At 34.8% G+C, this 17,685-nt stretch overlaps 3 protein-coding genes across 3 annotated transcripts; 1 reads left to right on the top strand and 2 right to left on the bottom strand.

Moving 5' to 3' along the window:
* Window positions 1-969: 969 nt before the first annotated feature.
* LOC106083708 (congested-like trachea protein) lies at window positions 970-17,527 on the top strand. Its single transcript, XM_013246954.2, has 5 exons — window positions 970-1,226; window positions 1,355-1,490; window positions 1,545-1,980; window positions 16,953-17,132; window positions 17,195-17,527. The coding sequence occupies exons 2-5, from the start codon at window positions 1,377-1,379 to the stop codon at window positions 17,380-17,382; spliced, it is 918 nt and encodes a 305-aa protein (XP_013102408.1). The 5' UTR covers window positions 970-1,226; window positions 1,355-1,376; the 3' UTR covers window positions 17,383-17,527.
* On the bottom strand, window positions 4,757-9,775 carry LOC106083636 (toll-like receptor 13). Its single transcript, XM_013246821.2, has 4 exons — window positions 9,495-9,775; window positions 6,758-7,301; window positions 5,800-6,686; window positions 4,757-5,744 (listed from the first exon to the last, which is right to left on the bottom strand). Exons 1-4 carry the CDS (start codon window positions 9,531-9,533, stop codon window positions 4,911-4,913), a joined length of 2,304 nt encoding a protein of 767 aa, XP_013102275.2. The 5' UTR covers window positions 9,534-9,775; the 3' UTR covers window positions 4,757-4,910.
* On the bottom strand, window positions 13,851-14,809 carry LOC131995673 (uncharacterized). The gene is made up of 2 exons (XM_059364527.1): window positions 14,266-14,809; window positions 13,851-14,126 (listed from the first exon to the last, which is right to left on the bottom strand). Exons 1-2 carry the CDS (start codon window positions 14,563-14,565, stop codon window positions 14,097-14,099), a joined length of 330 nt encoding a protein of 109 aa, XP_059220510.1. The 5' UTR covers window positions 14,566-14,809; the 3' UTR covers window positions 13,851-14,096.
* Window positions 17,528-17,685: the final 158 nt, after the last annotated feature.

The raw sequence follows: 17,685 nt of genomic DNA, 5'->3' as shown, positions 1-17,685 counted from the left end.
TGGTTTTAGAAATAAACTTTGTTTTACAAATTATCTTCTTAAAACGTGTTTTATATTTGTATTTTCATCATTAGAACACTGTTTTGTTGTTGTTGTAGCAGTGTGCCGTACAATGAGGCGGCAGCCTTTGCCGATGAAGGACTTCATCGGGTCAATCCGTTGCGTACAAGCGGCTGCCACGGGATTAAGAGCACTGTTTTGTTGCTTATGTGTGGAATATCGGATCAAATAGAACACCCTTTTAAGATTTTAGAACAAAAATCCCAGCTGTGTTTTCAAGCCTTTGACATTTAGATTTACTGCAAAATCAAAAAAAAAAAAAATTACTCTGCTGTTCGCATGACCTCACCTTATTAGTGCATCCTGAATAGGACATTTCCAAGACATATTAACCCCAATTGCTCCTACCTGTTAAATTTATCTTGGCATGTCGTTTAACAGATGTAACCGTTTAATAGAGGCCCAGATAAACGAGTTTCAACTGTCTATAACTACAAATATATTAATTATATTTTTATTATTATATTACAGCCACATAAGGCTAATGCCACTTAAACCCCGTTTACACTGCCCATTAAATCCGGATTTGATGCTCTCTTCAGCTGAATTAATAAAAGGAAAAAATTATCGAGCCATTAAATCCGGATTTAAAGAGCGGTGTAAACGTGGTTTTATAGATCGGGCTTTGATGTTTGTAGACCCAATTTGCAAGTTTTTAATGTTAAATATTCACATCTTCCTTATTAACTTGTTTCTTTTAATTAATAATGTTGTGTATTAAGTAATATTTTTTTTAAATGCAATTGAAAAAATCGGCGAAGGAACAGAGTTTTGACAGTTTTCTCATTCTTTTATTTGCCTTTTTTGTTGGGCAAGTGTTCGTACCTTCTATAAATCAACCTTGAATAGGCCCTAAAAAGTTGCGCCCTAAACAGCTGATTTGAAAAAGTTAAAGAGTTTATTAATTGCCTCAATTTACATTTGTAGGTGAGACAACATTGGGAATGCAAGATTGGGGATTGATTTAGTGAACTTTGATCTTTTGGCTATATAGATTGATTGAATGAAATGAGCGCTTGGTTACTTTAAACTCACATCTGTTAATATTTTAATATTCCCGGTCAGTTCAATTACGGATTCCTGCAAAATTTTAGTTCTCGAAACCGGTCTTTCGGAGTGGGTACTGTGTGACGTTACACTTTCGTTTTTAATATCTTGTCATCAAGGTAATAGACGGCGAGACGGTTTTATCTGTTAGATTGTTACGTATTTAAAATGTCAAATAATCTCATGAGATTATCGCTTGAATCGGTCCAATGTTCATTATTTACAATTTTACCCTTTTCTTTTGCAGCCTTTAAACAAATCTAGGAAATATGTCTGATACAGGTAAAACTGAGAAAAAAGCTAATCCCGCAAAGTCTTTCTTAAGTGGTGGCTTTGGCGGAATATGTACTGTTATATCCGGACATCCTTTAGATACTATTAAGGTAATAAAAAAGTATTTTGTGTTTGCCAACTTTTCTTAATTATTTGTATTTTAGGTTCGCTTACAAACTATGCCTCGCACGGCACCCGGCGAAGCCCCTATGTACAAAGGTACATTTGATTGTGCAGCAAAGACTATAAAGAATGAAGGTTTCCTAGGATTATATAAAGGAATGTCGGCACCAATTGTAGGTGTAGCTCCCATTTTCGCTCTTTGCTTTGCTGGCTATGCACTTGGAAAACGAGTTCAACAGACTGAAGGCAATACCAAATTAAACGGCCGCCAAGTATTTGTAGCTGGCTCATTTTCTGGATTATTATCTACCATCATTACTGCTCCTGGTGAGCGTATAAAATGTTTGCTACAAATTCAGCAGGCATCAAAGGGAGCTGAGAAGAAATACAACGGCATGCTTGATTGTGCCTCAAAATTGTATAAGGAGGGCGGTTTGCGATCCATATACAAGGGAAGTTGTGCCACTTTGCTTAGAGGTAAGTTAAAATAGAGACATTTGTTTGTTTTCAAAGCAGATTAACATTGTGAACATTCGAAGCAATGTGTTGATATTTCCATTTAAAAAGAAAATTAGATGATAATTGATAATTGAATTACCATTCAGTGCCATTTTGTCCATATCGATCTTAATTTCCGTTAAAGGGGTGTTTAGAGGTAAAGTTGATTTTATTATCATTGTTCCAACAGCCAACGGGTATATGCACCGGAAAAAATTGCTACCAAAAGAGAGCGTGGCAATGATCGCTTCCCTCACATGCAAGTTTGTGGCTACAATAACAAACAACAACTTTCATATATTTAAACAATTTTGAAGCACCGTTCGTTTCATGGCATAATGGTCTATAAAAGTTAGCAGAGTAACACTTTATGGTAAAGAAAGCCATGCGGGGCATCCGACCATTTAAATCACCTTGAGCTGATGGAATATTTCCGGTATTACAGCAGAAGGCTGTTTCAATAGCATGTCGTCTGGCCGCTATATTCACATATTCTCCAAAAGCCATTGAGAAAGGCTGGGTCGTGTTTATACCCATGCCCGACAAGGCAAGTACTTAACTAAAACCAAACCCACGCAAATTCTACCTTTTTGGGGTTGAGGGAAGTTCCTACATATAATTATCAGCTGCCCATGGAAATGAATGTTACTACAATAGAATAAAGTATAATTTTATTTATTTTTATACTTTTATTAATTGAAAATTCAAACTGTTCATACACGTAATGCCGTCGCATATAAATTGCTTTGAATAATGCGGAATAATTATATCTCGTTTTTATACCCTACACCACTATACAATAAATTTGTGCATTTGTTTGTAACACCCAGAAAAAAGAGATAATTATACGGATTGACTCTGATTCAATTTAGCTATGTTCGTCCTCTGCCTGTCTGTCCGTCTGCCTGTTGTCTGTCTGTCCATGTTAATTTGTGTACAAAATACAGTTCATCCGATCGGCTTCAAATTTCGCACGGACTTTTTTTATACTATTATACGGCTTCTCTTATGACTCCTGGTGATTTTGGTGAAAATCGGTTCAGATTTATATATATCTCCCATATACAGCTGTGTTCCAAATAATAGGAGTGCTACCACCTCAAATTTTCACTAGTCAAATTTTGTGGCATATCAACATCAAAATTAAATAATATATTAAGGATATTTAGAAGGGTTTGTAAGAAACAAAATTACAAATATAAACTCATAATAAATATTATATTTTTGATGCCATGGTTTGTTTTCTCGTTTGGTCTTTAAATTGTGTTGTTCAAAAAAATAAGAGTATGATTGATTTGTCATAAAAGCATACAAGGGAAAGCTGAGTATAGAAAATTGGCATTAAAGCTGTTGCAATTGTTTTTAATACATTTTAAACAAAAATATCTGTAATTGCGGGACGTAGAAAGCACTGTTCCCAAGGAAGACCTCATTATATAAAAAAGGCCCAAAACACTCGAACTCAAATGTAAAACATCAACTATTGATAACCGTCGATTTTGTGGTATTCAATGAAATATTTTAAATTATTGTAGCCGGCATTGTATACTCATTGTTAGTAGTATTATTGGCAGACTCCAAGTGTACAAGAGAAAAGAAAAACAAGAACAACAGTAGCGGTTTCAAAAAGTCATCAACATTGTTGGTGTATATCAACCCTGACACATTGATGCAGGAAAAAAGCCTGCTAATTACCTTAAAATCACTAAGAAATATAAAGCGATATTGACACATGAAAAGATGTTGTACAATGGCTGAAGGGATTTGCTTGTGGTAGCAAAATTAAAGTCTCCATGTTCCAAATGAGGATGTACATTTACTTTCAAGACTACAAATTAATATGCTATGAACTGTAGGCCCGACCGATGGGAGGATAGAGAGCAGCACTCTTGATGATTGGACTAGCCATCTAAGAAACGTTTACAATTGGTGTGCATGTTATCAAAGACAATCTGTTGTCTGGCAATTTCTTTTTAGTAATCAATAAAAATCCTTCATTTCTTCTGATGTTCATTCCCTGGGTCAATTTAGCTCGATTCTTTCTCCCTTTGGGAAAAAATAATAACGCATATTAATAATTTATTGTTTAAAAATTTATGGAATCTATTGGTAAGTTATAAGAAAAAAATTATTTTTATAAAAAAATAAAATTTTGTTTTTAGAGGAGCACACTCCTATTATTTTGAACACAACTGTAAAGGTATATGTTTCGCCCGATTTTAACTTCTAATTCCTTTGCATGCGCATGTATCAACCGATACTCGAAATTTCTCAAATCCCTTTCTTTTACAACTGTCACGAAACGTGCGGAATTTGGTAAAAATCGGTTCAGAATTGGATATAGCTCCCATACATATGGGCGTCTGATGTGGACCAATATTGCAATAATTTGGTAATCTATAAACCAATTCTCACGATATTTGGAACAAAGAATTAACTTTTCTCCCAAAATTGCTGCTGTACTTCACTGAAATCGGTTCAGATTTGAATATAGCTCCCACATATACGTATGTATCCCCCATTTTCACTTTTAGGTCCTTTGTACTTCTGAATAGATTTTCCCAAAATTGTGTACAATGTCTTATTTTATAACTTCTTTCATTATACCCAATGTGGTGTTGGATACCAAAAGGTCTGCTTTGTCCGACTCTATCCTGTTCTTGTTAGTATTGAAAGCATTCTAGATGTAGTAACAGAAGTGAAAAACTCTAATTGTAGCCTGTTATTAGGCCAGAACCAATTTAAAATGCCTTCGTTACGTTGTATTTGGAGTTTTAGTCTTCTTATTCTTTTTGTACATTCGTGTTGGTTTGTTTTATTCAGTATTATTTATTCTTAAAATGACTATTTTTATGTTCTAAATAAAGGCTGATACTAATTCAAAAAATATTGCATCTATACACGACACATCAAATTTCATTCTGAACGTCTGTTGCGGCGTGCTCCGTTCTCTTGGCATGCGACACTTTGGCAAACTGGTAATCCAATGAATTTTCATGAAGATTTCTTAACGTGGCTTGGACTTTCTCCTGTTTCTGCAATTGCCATAGCATGCGATTTGATAATGGATTACTACCTTCATCGTAAGGCTGCTCTGTGAGATTGTTTTTGGAGGTTCGCAGTCTCGCCTCCATTTTACGCCAGTGGGGCAATCTGTGATTTGAAGAAGATACTCGATTTTTCAACTGAAGATATTGAGTGCCACATTGCATCTGTTTTCGTAGCACATAGAACACTGTGCGTCCATTGAAATTCTGGCAGCGAGGGGCAAACTGTTTGTTAAATTTATAGTTGCTGAATTTGCGACAAGACAATTTCTTGCCTGAGAAATAGTCATTGATACACCTCTCGGTGGGGGGGACATTTTCTTGGTTGGTTATTTTCGCCTTCCAATTGGCCATATCGCAAGAGCATTTCCAGGGGTTTTCAGAAAGTCGAGCCACCATAAGTTTTCGCTGCTGGAAGAATGTTTTGGGGAGGGTTTTCAGATGATTGTTATTTAAGTAGATTTCCTCAAGATTAGGTTGATCATCAAAGAGTCCTGGAGTTATGTAGGTTATATTGTTGTGTGATAAGTTAATCATTCGCAAGCTTTTACAGCCCATAAAGGCGTCCATTGAAATGTCATTGATTTGGCAGTGAGACAAGTCCAATTCCGACAGCTCTGAACATCCGGAAAAAGCATCAAACTCAAGAGAATTTATCTCACCCCTTAGCTTAAGCTTCTGCAGCGAAATTAAGTCCTAGGAAAAGCATAGGTTTGAGATATAGTCCGGGGGAAAATACCAGCATATTTACCTTAAAAATATTCTGTTCCAAATAATTTATGGAAACATTGTTTATTTCCAATTGCCTGAGTTGTGTGAGCTTCTTAAATGGTTGATTGCCCCATAGTTCGAGGGGAGTTTCATTCGAACCAAAATACATTTCTCTTGTGTTATTCATGACCCAAAAGCTGGCTGGAAATATATAACGGATGGGATTGTTGCGAAAATCAACTTGCTCCAATTTGGGCAAGGGCGGAAAGCTCAATTCTGTTAGTTTTGTTAGACGATTATCGCTTAAGTCCAATACTTGTAATTCAAATAAGCCGGCTAAGTTACGATAGTGTAAATCGTGTATAGCATTGTGTGCCAGCGATAAGGTTTTCAATTGTGTGGCGCCTGATAAGGCGAATGGTGGCACCACTTCAATATTGTTCTGCTCCAGGGACAGATGTTGCAGTTCGTCTAGCCCCATAAACATCTCCCAAGATAGCTCCTGCATGCCACACGCTTGTATGCGTAGCACTTCTAAACGTTCCCAGCCATAAAAGGTGGGCATTTTTGCCTTCTTTACTTCTTCTATGTACACTTCATAGGGCACAATTTCTAATTCCTCTTGCTCTTGTTGTTGCAACTCGACAAGCAACTTGCGATCGTAGTGTTTGGTGTTGATATCCTCTTCGGTGAACTCCATGCTGTTTAATAACTCGATATTTGGTTTATATTTGAAGACCTCCTTGGGATGTACGAAATTGTTGGGTCTTTTTACCACTTCCGATCCCATAAGGGTTATGGACTCAAAGTTAGCGTGTTTTAAGAAGTGCAAAGGGGCATCCAATACTAAGCGTAAGCCACGGTCTTGGGAGCCCCTTACCTCCAGTGTCTGTAATTGGTTTAGCGCTTTCAAAATATTGGTGTTCACTGCAATTATAGAAATTAGAATTCGACATATGCACATATGTATATAACTTTTTTTTAAACTTTCAACATACCTGTTTTATTTCTGCCGATGCCGGTGTACAACAAAACCAAGGCCTGTATGTCATGGGGCAAGGTGCCTATGAGTTTTTCTGTGTCCGTATCTTCCTGTATTATGCAAGTGGATTGCTTTACAAAAGGATTAATGAGATAACTCAGGTCACCTTCGTAGTTTGATTCATTGTCGTTTATAAGGTCATCGTCAGGCGCAGCATTCCCAGTGGCTGAACTCGATGCCTTTTGCTGCATAAAATTAATCCAATGCGATATGGGCAAATCGGAGAAGTGTGCGTATTGACACACACAGCCCTGGGGACAATGCAGTGCGTCAACCTCTATTGTGGCCTCTGAACCGGATTTCATTTCCGCTTCCGGTTTGTTGTACAACACCTCCATGCTATCATCGCCCTCAACGCCATCATCATCCTCATGATATTTCTTTACAACATCGTATACCTCTTGCATGCGCTGCCCATTGTCGTATATGTTTGTTTTTTGCTTGGCATTTGTTCTATATTCATGTTTTCTATAGTCGTAGCGATATGCTTTTGATGTTTCCTGTTAGCGATATAAAATTAAATATAGTTTATTGACAGATTATAATGAGCGAAGCATAATGAATGAAGAAGAAACAGTCAGAAAACGAGTTGAAAGTTCTTTAAGGCTCATCATTAATCAATGATATGCGGTTTAGTTGCTATTATTTGTTATTTATTTAAAATAAGTTTACATTGAAAGTTTAGCATTTAACACACATCGCTTGTAGGCTTCTGGAAGATTATCGTTGTTGTTGTTGTTGTTGCAGCAGTGTGTTGTACACTGAGGCGGCAGCCCTTGCCGTTGAAGGATCTCAACGGGTCAATCCGGTACGTACAACCGGCTGCCTTGGGATTGCAAGATTATCGTACTCAAGAGATCTTTCACGAGACCATATAAACAAACAGGGGTGGAATATATTTTATGTTGGTGCATTTGTTTGCAACGTTCGAGAAAAAAAAGTTAGGTTCGAAAAACCTTAAATCGATTTCGTATATCTACAAAATGGCGCCAATTTTGAAACCAGTTTAATATATAGCTCTTTTATACATATATCGATGTTGAAGGCATTTATTAACGAATTATAACGAAATTAGCAATTTGCTATGGCTTTGGTTGTATCGCTTACTTAGACAGTTCTCATATATTTTCAACACGCATCTTCTAGATGTCGTGGACCACTTATTTATACCTTCGAAAATACAACCAAACCAACCAAATATTTAATCTTCTACAGTTGCGTTAATCTTTTACAGGAGCCCCATAAAACATCTTTTTGGCTAGAGCTTCTTCTTTAATTCTCACATGATCTAGCCAACATGGGCAGTATGAGCTGGTACAACATTCGCTTCATATATGATTGGCTAGATCATAGATCTGTTTTTGCTCCATGTAAGAGCACGAATAGAGTATGATTCTTGTCTATCGAGAATCGGCTGCGAATTTAATCAAGTGACCAATATTGAACTTTCATTTTCAAAACTTATGGCTCTGCCGGGTATAATTAAATCCCTGGTTGGCTTTCAGTGTTTACTTAAGTTCGCAGTATATTTTCGTTTCCTTAGATATGACCTAAAATACCTTCGAATGTATGTCGGAATTGCTTTGTTATCGACAAATTAGTAGAACCTGTCGATTTATTTTTCATAGGTTTTTTCCTAGTTGTGGCGTAATGTGTATATCTGATCGATAGGTAGATCTAGCGGGACTAAATCACATCGATTGGAGTCAATTATCTCATTGAGTGTAGATTTTAATATATCGCACAATATCCCCGATTTTGTGTGCTATGGGTAGGAGACTTATGTCTCTCTTGTTGTTCATACTGCATTTTCTCGCTTCTTGTGCCACGCACATAGTAGTCAAGGATCCAATCGTCGGGTTTGTAATCTGGGCACCTGATAGTTCAGCTGGCCGATGGGCTCCCATTGCCTTACTATTTTTATTTGTTTTTACCATTTTTGGCTCATTTCAGCTAGGCGGGCGGTAAACGTCCAACACTTCATGAGGGATTAGTTCATCATCATCGCTACTGTTTGTTGTCAGATTACCAGTTTATTTGTGTTCGTTGCAATGCCATCTTCACAATGTTATGTTTTTTGGTAAAAATATCCAATTCACATGTACGTTTTTGTATATTAAAATGTATAAAATCAGTTTGTGTTCAATTTGAAACCTTAAGGTCATAGCAGTTGATTAGAACAAAATTTTACACATATCCATTTTTTATGATACACGACGGAACATACGAAATTCGTTTAATTTTATTGAAAATTTCTGAAATGGCTCTTACTTAGTTTCGATCGATTTACACTTATAAATCCATAGTTACAACATTTGGCAATTTATAGTCAGCCACATTCCATTTCATTTTCATACAATTTATAAAAATTTTATCACTAATCAAACTTAAAAATATCTTATTTGGCTTTTTGATTTTCTAGACCCAACTTTAGAAGTGTGGTATACCAATAGGTTGTTTTGGGAATTCTTTAGCACTTATGTACTTATTTTTATAGCTTCAATTGTTTTTTATTTTTATATGGAATCTAGTTTGGAAACTTTTCTAACTGCCTTTTGTTTTACTCATTTTCAGTTTTTGTATCCTTTAATTTGCTTTGTGGTTGTAGTATTTTTTTTTTTTGTTTTTTAAGTTAAATTATTTTTTAATTAAAATCTATTGTAATTTTAAGATTTTTGGTTTTGCTTACTCACAATGAATACGATCACGGTTATTATTGTCAACACCTTCATTTTGTTTTAGTTTTTCTTTTTGTTTTTAATGTGCTCTCTTTTAATATCCTTGATCAATAAAAAAGTATCGCTTCATTAAAACATATTTTAGAATGGATGTAATTGTTGTACTATTTGGCCCATGTGTAAATTCGTATGCCACTATAATTTATTGTGGTGCGCTGCAAAGACGATATATAACTAAATATGTTTTTGTGCGACAGCATATTTTTTCTGAATAAAAATATAATGAAAAAAATCTCCACTCAGAGCCGCCTCCATAAAAAGATTAAAAATGGTTTTATTGTGTGTACATGAAGGAAGTCACAACGTTAAGGATGCTGTTATCAGCATTTTCAGTTTGGTTTTTATATAAGAAAATATTTTAAATACAATTACGAACTACATTCACTTGCACACTACTACTTACTGTGTGTCAACTACATGACCGAGAGCGTATGTGGAAAAATAATAAGAGTATATATGATAAATTAATTGTTTGAAGTAATTCTGCATACCTATTGGGTTGCCCAAAAAGTATTTGCGGATTTTTCATATAGTCGGCGTTGACAAATTTTTTCACAGCTTGTGACTCTGTAATTGCATTCTTTCTTCTGTCAGTTATCAGCTGTTACTTTTAGCTTGCTTTAGAAAAAAAAATTAAAAAAAGTATATTTGATTAAAATTCATTCTAAGTTTTATTAAAAATGTATTTACTTTCTTTTAAAAAATCCGCAATTACTTTTTGGGCAACCCAATATATATACATACATGTCTGCACATACAGTAAATGTTATGTTATACAATCCTAACATATATATGTATATTATTATTATTTATTAATAGATTTTTGAGTACACAATGATAGAGGTTTGAGATTCAGTGTTGTTGTAAATCTATAAAGCTGGCATAGCAAGAATGCTGTTAGCCATATAATTCATTGATATTACCAAAGGTTGGCTGATTATAGTATGTTAATCTATGTTATATAAAGTTGTTTACATATTGGAGACTATAAAAAAGAGAAAGTGCTATTTTAACAGTTAAATTCATTTTGTATAAAGTTTCTATATTTAATACAATTTTCTAAATATTTGTATAGAGATAAAAAATTCGTGCCATTCAATATGCTTATTACTTCGTTTACATTAAGTGTGGGCTTATTAAAGTAAATAATTCTGAGATTTGTGTATATTGGGCACGAGCCGATAAAGTGGAAGGTGTTCTCGGTTTCGTCTGTGTTACAAATTGAGCAAACGCCATCGGTATTGTCTCTGAAAGATCTAGCATTTAAATTAAGTAACCCGCCTCTAGCCTTTACAATGATACTTGTAGCACGTGAAGATAAGTTCGCAGTGAGTTCCGGTATCCTGGTGTATTCAAGCTGTGGGTAAAGGTCATGGAACTGTGAGCCTTTTGCCCTAACCTCAAAATCTAATCTCTCCTTTGATTTAAGTAGTTCTATAACTTCTTTCCAGTACGAGGGTAAATGTGTCGCGTTGTAGTGCAAAGAAAATTGCAGAGATTGGCATATATTGGACCATTCTTCTGCCCAAGACATATTCAGTTCTATGATCTTCAGCGCAAGAATACGTGGTAATCGTCGACAGTCTAGTTGGAGTACTCTGTCAATGTAGCAAAAATGTGTCTTCAATGTAGAACAGAAAAGTGAATTGAATCCAGTTTCCAGATATAACATGTAGTTAGGCGTATTGTTAGGCAGATATAACATTTTCTTAATAAAGAATCTAAACAATTTCTCCACGTCCTCATATCTTACACATCCCCAAATTTCTGCGGCATAACACATTATAGACTTTGAACACGATTCAAAAATTTTAAGTTTATTAGCCTTCGATATTTTTGGGTGATTAATATATCTTGACCAAGTAGAATTTATCGCCATTTTAGACGCAGTGAGCTTGTTCTGAAGATGTTTTCTAAAAGATAAGTTGTAACTTAATTCGACACCAAGGTAAGTGTAACTATTCACAATTTCGATATTCTGATTCCCAAACCGCCAATTCAAGTTTCTAGCGACTCTTGTGCCCTTCCGGAAAATAAGTATCTTAGATTTGGCAAGGTTTACCTTCAGACTCCATGTCAAACAATACTCCTCAAGAACGTTAATCATATCTTGTAACCCTTCTGCAGTTTCAGACAGAATGACAATGTCGTCTGCATACAAAAGAACTTTAATGTTAGTATCTGCTACGTTCACACCTCCTGGTAAAGAATCGGGTAAGTCATTAACATATAAAGAAAACAGTACTGGGCTGAGTGTACAACCCTGCTTCACTCCTGTTTCCACCGAAAAGTAATCTGAGAATGCATTTCCGTCCCAGATTTTACTCGTAGTATTTTCATACAATAGTTGCAATATCCGCACAATCTTCGTAGAGAGTCCATAGCTTGACAATTTATAAAATAAGCTGTTTCTGGGGATCAGATCGAAAGCAGATGAGAAATCTACAAAGAAAGCGTAGGTAGCCTTGTTCTTCAAATTATTCAAATTAACAATGTTAACCAGATTGAATATATTGTCAAGCGTGGAGTACTCTTTTCTGAACCCAGACTGGAACTCATTTAGAATGTCATTTCTTTCTATCCAAGCAGATATCCGATTCAAAAGCAAAGAGTTAAAGATCTTACAGTTAGTGTTTAGAAGTGAAAGTCCCCTATAATTAGCCGCAATGTTAACGTCACCTTTTTTAAACAACGGTATCAAGGTAGATTCTCTGAAAGATAACGGAATCCTTTCATTAAGGAATATAGTGTTGAAGACAGCCAATATTTCTTCTAGAAAATTGCGAGGAGCGTATTTATAGAACTCATAAGGGATTCCATCCAGCCCTGGAGACTTATTTCTTCTAAGCCCTTTAATAACAAAAAATAGTTCATACAGTTCAAAGGGAGAGTCAAGGAATGGGTCGACGTAATAAGGCAAACACCAGTGTATGTTCTCGGATTCCTTTCGGTTAAGTAGTAATGCCTTAAAATGTACCATGTAATCATCAGCATTAAGATTTCCTTTTGAATTTTGTGATCTATTCTTCAATGAATTCGACAAGTTCCACCAATCCTTGCTACTCGTTACTCTGTCCAGTCTTCTGAGGTTCTCATTATAATATTCCAATTTCTTCCTACTACATAGTCTTTGAAACTTGGTTCTCGATGAATAATATCTTTTCTTATTAACATCAGTATGGAGAGCCCTAAACGCTTTAAGGTTCCTGCGCATTACTGAGCGCAAACGGAAGCATGTCCAATCAAACCACGGCTGTTTAGGCTCAAAAAATTTCCTGTTTGTGTTTTTGACATGTGCCTGTCTAATCTTTTGCGTTATACCGCAGATCATGTCGTCCACAGACATATCTGCACGGTAGTATCCATTCACTGGGGTGTTACCCAGATTTAACCCGTATTGAGTCATATTTCTATCGCTCCAATAAAGTCTTCTAGTATCATTCTGTTTAGTCACATTGCTAGAATGCTTTGGGATTTTAAGCTGGAGACAGATGGGCATGTGGTCTGAAAACGGCTTAGCAAGTATTGCAAAATTCTCAATATATTGCAACAAATCAGATGAGCAAATGCAGTAATCTATCAATGAGCTTCCCATTACACCAAAGAAACTAAGTTTTCCATCCAAATCACCTAAAGTCCTTCCATTTACCACAATACCACCTATGTCCTCAATCATATTCAAAAGCCGTCTCCCTTGTGTATTTATATTCTTATCTTTAGAGCACCTAATTACATTTATATGAGGTTGGTCCCTGATTATATTTTCGTCCAGGACTTGTTGTTCACCTATTCTTGCATTTAGATCTCCCATAATACAGAAGCTGGTTGGATTTAGACTGCTCAAAAATGATACAAACTTATCTGCATCGTTCTTCCAGCTCGTACTATTCAGATAGGTCGGGATAAGTTGGAATAAATTTCCGTCAATATTCACAGATAGCATTGTATGGCTATTGCATTCGGTAAAGTTTAGCTTGTATTTCTTTTTCATTTCTCTTTTGTAACCGAATAGGCAACCTCCACTAGCACGACCCGATTTATGTATTTTAATTGCTTCAACCCAGTGTAGACAATAATTTTGAAAAAATGATGAGAAATAAGTTTGTTTATTAGCAACAACATGGGTTTCAAACAAAAAGAAAATATCAAACTTATTTAAAAAGGTTATAAAGTTTCCAAAATTTAGCGATTTTTCAAGGTTACAAACGTTATAAGCTATTATATGGCACGAATCAGCTAGCTATTGTACATAAGGATTGTTATCGTTTAATACTACGTTTTCGTTGCAAACAACCTCACAACTAAAACCGCATTCAGCTAATATATCTTCTAGAAATTTTACATCGTTTGTAGCGGAAGAACGTATCTTTCCATTGAACCAAGTAAAGCGTTTATCGTTGATGTAGATACAAAATTCACCAAGCCGTACTTTTACATCTTTTTTATGCTTAGATATTACTTTGCTAACTTGCCTGAGATTGTATCTAATAGACTGTTCAGCTGCAGTGTAATCCTTCTGAATAAAAATTGCTTGTCCCTTAAGGTTACTTCTAGCATTTAAAACCCTTTGGACTTCGCTGGCGGTACCTAGTGTAAACACAAAAGATTTTCCAGAGGATAGCATTTTGGTGTATGTGACGGTAACATCTACATTCAACACGTCTTTACAGATGTCGGCGAGCTTCTTTTTTGCGGCCGGGATATTATTACAGGATAGTCCACTCACCATGATATTTGTGGTTCTCGATTTCTGGTCAACTAGTTCTAGACGGTTTGTTAATTTCTTTATGTCTTCCTTTAATTTAGAATTCTCATGTTTTAATTCTTCAATTTCATGTTTGATATCCGTCAGATCTTCTTTCTTTGCTACACCCTTCAATTTGTCGTCCAGGACTTCGCATAGTTTGCTCCATGTAAACACGTCTTGATGACTGCTTACACTCATATTTAGGGACGGCGCGTATTTTTTTGGTGTATGTTCTTTATGATCAGGTGATGTCGATAAAAGAGTGCGCTTGCTGCTCATTTAGTATTGCAGTGCACCCTGTGTTTTTCGATAACGATTATTTCTTTTACCAGCTGTATGATGATTATCGATTTGTCCGGCAGTTATAGGTTTGATAGAGCAGTCCAGCTGTTGTTTGTATTTTACTCCTTGTGTTAGTGAAAAATGTGGGCGCCTTCCAGTGATTTAGAAATAGTTTTGCAAATAAGATGAAAAAATAAATGCAAAATTGCGTAGAACTATTCTTCAATAAGGACCAATTTCGTCATCGATGAAACATATATATGTATATAAATATCTATTCGCAGAAAGATTCTAAATATGATAATTCAATATAAGTTTCTAAATTTTAGACTATTTCTTTCCTGAAGGCGAATATAAAATTAATGAAATCACAAACATGATGATGCAAAACTTAATCAGGTAGAAGAAACGTGGAGCTTTCTTTTACCATACGCGGAACGACATATTTGTAATCTACACTTCAATAGCTTTCATTGAAGTAATATATTGTTTAAAAGATGAAGTTTAAATGTCCCAATATTGTGCGTCTATTCGTACACTGGTTGTGATTTTTGTTTTTTGGATTAATCCAAGAGCAATCCAAATGATGTTGTTACCATGTTGGTGTCAAGGTCCTGTGTGAGCAAGCTCGTTCCGGACCAAAGAACCGATCACTGCGGGAAAAAGGCGGCCATAACTCGCCTTGTCATATCGAGCATCATAGGCACTCAGTATTTGTGCAAGAGCCGATGCCACCCGGCCTCTCACTGAGACTCTTCGCTCGATACCGGGATCCAAATGCTAATCCACGAATGCAAATATTTTTCTTTAAAATTGTATATGTATAAACACTCAAAGAAAGAAATAAATTTTGAGTAGTATTTAATTCCTTATTTATTATTTAAGAGAAGTTTTAGTGGCAACTTTTATTATATGTACTATAAATTATTTTTTGTAATATTAGTTAAATTTATGTGATTAACTATTTTTGAGTAGTATCTAATTCCTCATTTATTTTTTTTTGTAGTGTTTTAGTCATATATGGTCTAACGACTTGACTAATAAATGAGCAAATTAAATTAAATTAAAAAATTAAAATAAGTATCTGATGATTTTAAATTAAAATTTTTTAACTAATGATTCCTTCAATAGTTTAAAAATTTATGAACTTCAAAACAATACTTAAAGCATTTCCTATATCTCAAGTAAAAAAAAATTTATATGGTCACATCCAAATATATCTGAGATAAAATATGATTGGATCTAATTAGATCCCAAGAGATCTGGCATATCTAATTATATCTGATGCTATATCTGGTAATAGATATAATTGGATATGTGACCAGATATAATTATATCTGCAATATATAATTATATCCAAAGAGATATGTTATATATAACTATATCTGGCTTTGAAAATAATTATATCTGGCCTTAGATATAATTATATATTGGGCTATATATATGTTTAGTATTAGGCATTTTACTAAAAAAGTTTCCAATCCTCAAAATGTGATTTGATTTTTAATTCGATCAATATGTGGTTAATGATGTTAACAATTGGTAATATGTGATCTTTGGGAGTTTTACTTTCTAAATTAAATATGGTTACAGAATTTAAAATATTAAAATTATTTTATTTAATGTTGTTCATTGTTTCTCGTCTAAAGTTTTTTCCCATTAAAAAGGAAAATCAGATGTTGCCCATAAAGGGCCCCAGCGCCTGAAGTTTCACTCTCTGTTTCAAATTTCTTTGAAATCGGATGAAAAATGCTCCTTTTATCGATTCAATACTCTATTTCGGGAGATCGGTCTATATGCCCGATATATTCAAATATGGATCGACCTGGTGTAGAGGTCTACAAAAACTTTTTATGGTCAATAAGATATCATATTCGTTTTCTACTCTCAAATATCTTTTATTTGATTTCCGTATAATATTAATTGGGCTATATATAAACCATTTTGCAGATTTTGGGGATGGGGCGGCAATTCATCCCAAATTTGTATACCGAATGTTTGACTTTATGCTATAAGAGTGCAAACAAAATTTCGCTTTAATCGCCACAACGATCTCCGAGATCTGGCGTTTTTGAAAATTAGGACAAGGGGGAGGGTATGGTATGATATTGAAAAGTGTTTGAAGAAATAGGTTTAGGAATTGACAATATGTTGACATAGTAATTCGGCCATATCGTCGGGATCTATTTTTTCTTTGATTCAACAAGCAATAAGCTCTATAAGCTATTTTATTTTCATGTTGCAATTAAGAATGATGCCTAACATTTTGCCAACAATCAATTACGCCCTTTGATTTCATTTTACTTTAATCTGTTTTGGTATTGTTGTAATATAAGCCATGTCATTTGAGAGATTTTTCTAATATAAATAAATAATCTTTGCAGATCTACCCGCTAATGGTGTATATTTTCTGGCCTATGAATGGATTCAAGAGACTGCCAAAAAACGTTCAGGCAGCGATAATGTTTCTTTGGCTGTTACACTTTTTGCTGGAGGTTCAGCAGGTATTGGCTACTGGTTAGTGGGCATGCCAGCCGATGTCCTTAAGAGTCGTTTGCAGACTGGTAGGCAAATTTTTCTTTTTTGGGTAAAATGTTTGATTAAAAACAAATCATATTAATTTCAGCTCCCGAGGGTACATATAAGAGTGGCATTCGCAGCGTATTCAAAGAGCTTATGGTAAAAGATGGCCCTCTGGCATTGTATCGTGGTATAACTCCCATAATGATTCGTGCCTTCCCAGCTAATGCTGCTTGTTTCTTTGGCATTGAATTAGCGAATAAATTCTTTGACAGATTCTTCCCGAATTTTTAGTTTTTAGATAACTACTTTTAAATATTTTCTATCATTACATTTTTTTATTTTCCCTAGCAAACTTTAGAATATTTTTGAGATTAAAACAATTAATTTTGTATAAAATTGTTAATGCAATAAATGAAAAATAAAAAGATTTTAATTATCTCCAAAGGAGTAAAGAACGACACAAACAAATCATGTTTAAAATATATCATCTTTATATACAGAAATAGGGTTTGCATGTTTACTTTTATTATATTTTCAGTACACTTGGATAGCAGAATTGCAAAAAAACACCAGCAGGAGGATACAAAAATCCAA

This window comes from Stomoxys calcitrans, chromosome 3 (assembly GCF_963082655.1).
Source record: "Stomoxys calcitrans chromosome 3, idStoCalc2.1, whole genome shotgun sequence".
In the NCBI taxonomy this organism is placed as follows: Eukaryota; Metazoa; Arthropoda; class Insecta; order Diptera; family Muscidae; genus Stomoxys; species Stomoxys calcitrans.
Note: the sequence above shows the minus strand (reverse complement) of the source record. Positions and strands in the feature narration are given on the sequence as shown.

What these genes read in the sequence shown, in the direction of transcription:
- LOC106083708 (XM_013246954.2), top strand. Translation starts at nt 1,377, where the DNA reads ATGTCTGATACAGGTAAAACTGAGAAAAAAGCTAATCCCGCAAAGTCT. An exon ending in TTGTGCCACTTTGCTTAGAG is followed by an intron (nt 1,981 to 16,952) that starts GTAAGTTAAAAT and finishes TAATCTTTGCAG; the next exon opens with ATCTACCCGCTAATGGTGTA. An exon ending in TAAGAGTCGTTTGCAGACTG is followed by an intron (nt 17,133 to 17,194) that starts GTAGGCAAATTT and finishes TATTAATTTCAG; the next exon opens with CTCCCGAGGGTACATATAAG.
- LOC106083636 (XM_013246821.2), bottom strand. Translation starts at nt 9,533, where the DNA reads ATGAAGGTGTTGACAATAATAACCGTGATCGTATTCATT. An exon ending in CATCGGCAGAAATAAAACAG is followed by an intron (nt 6,687 to 6,757) that starts GTATGTTGAAAG and finishes CTATAATTGCAG; the next exon opens with TGAACACCAATATTTTGAAA. An exon ending in TGGAACAGAATATTTTTAAG is followed by an intron (nt 5,745 to 5,799) that starts GTAAATATGCTG and finishes TGCTTTTCCTAG; the next exon opens with GACTTAATTTCGCTGCAGAA.
- LOC131995673 (XM_059364527.1), bottom strand. Translation starts at nt 14,565, where the DNA reads ATGAGCAGCAAGCGCACTCTTTTATCGACATCACCTGATCATAAAGAA. An exon ending in CGAGAACCACAAATATCATG is followed by an intron (nt 14,127 to 14,265) that starts GTGAGTGGACTA and finishes TGTTTACACTAG; the next exon opens with GTACCGCCAGCGAAGTCCAA.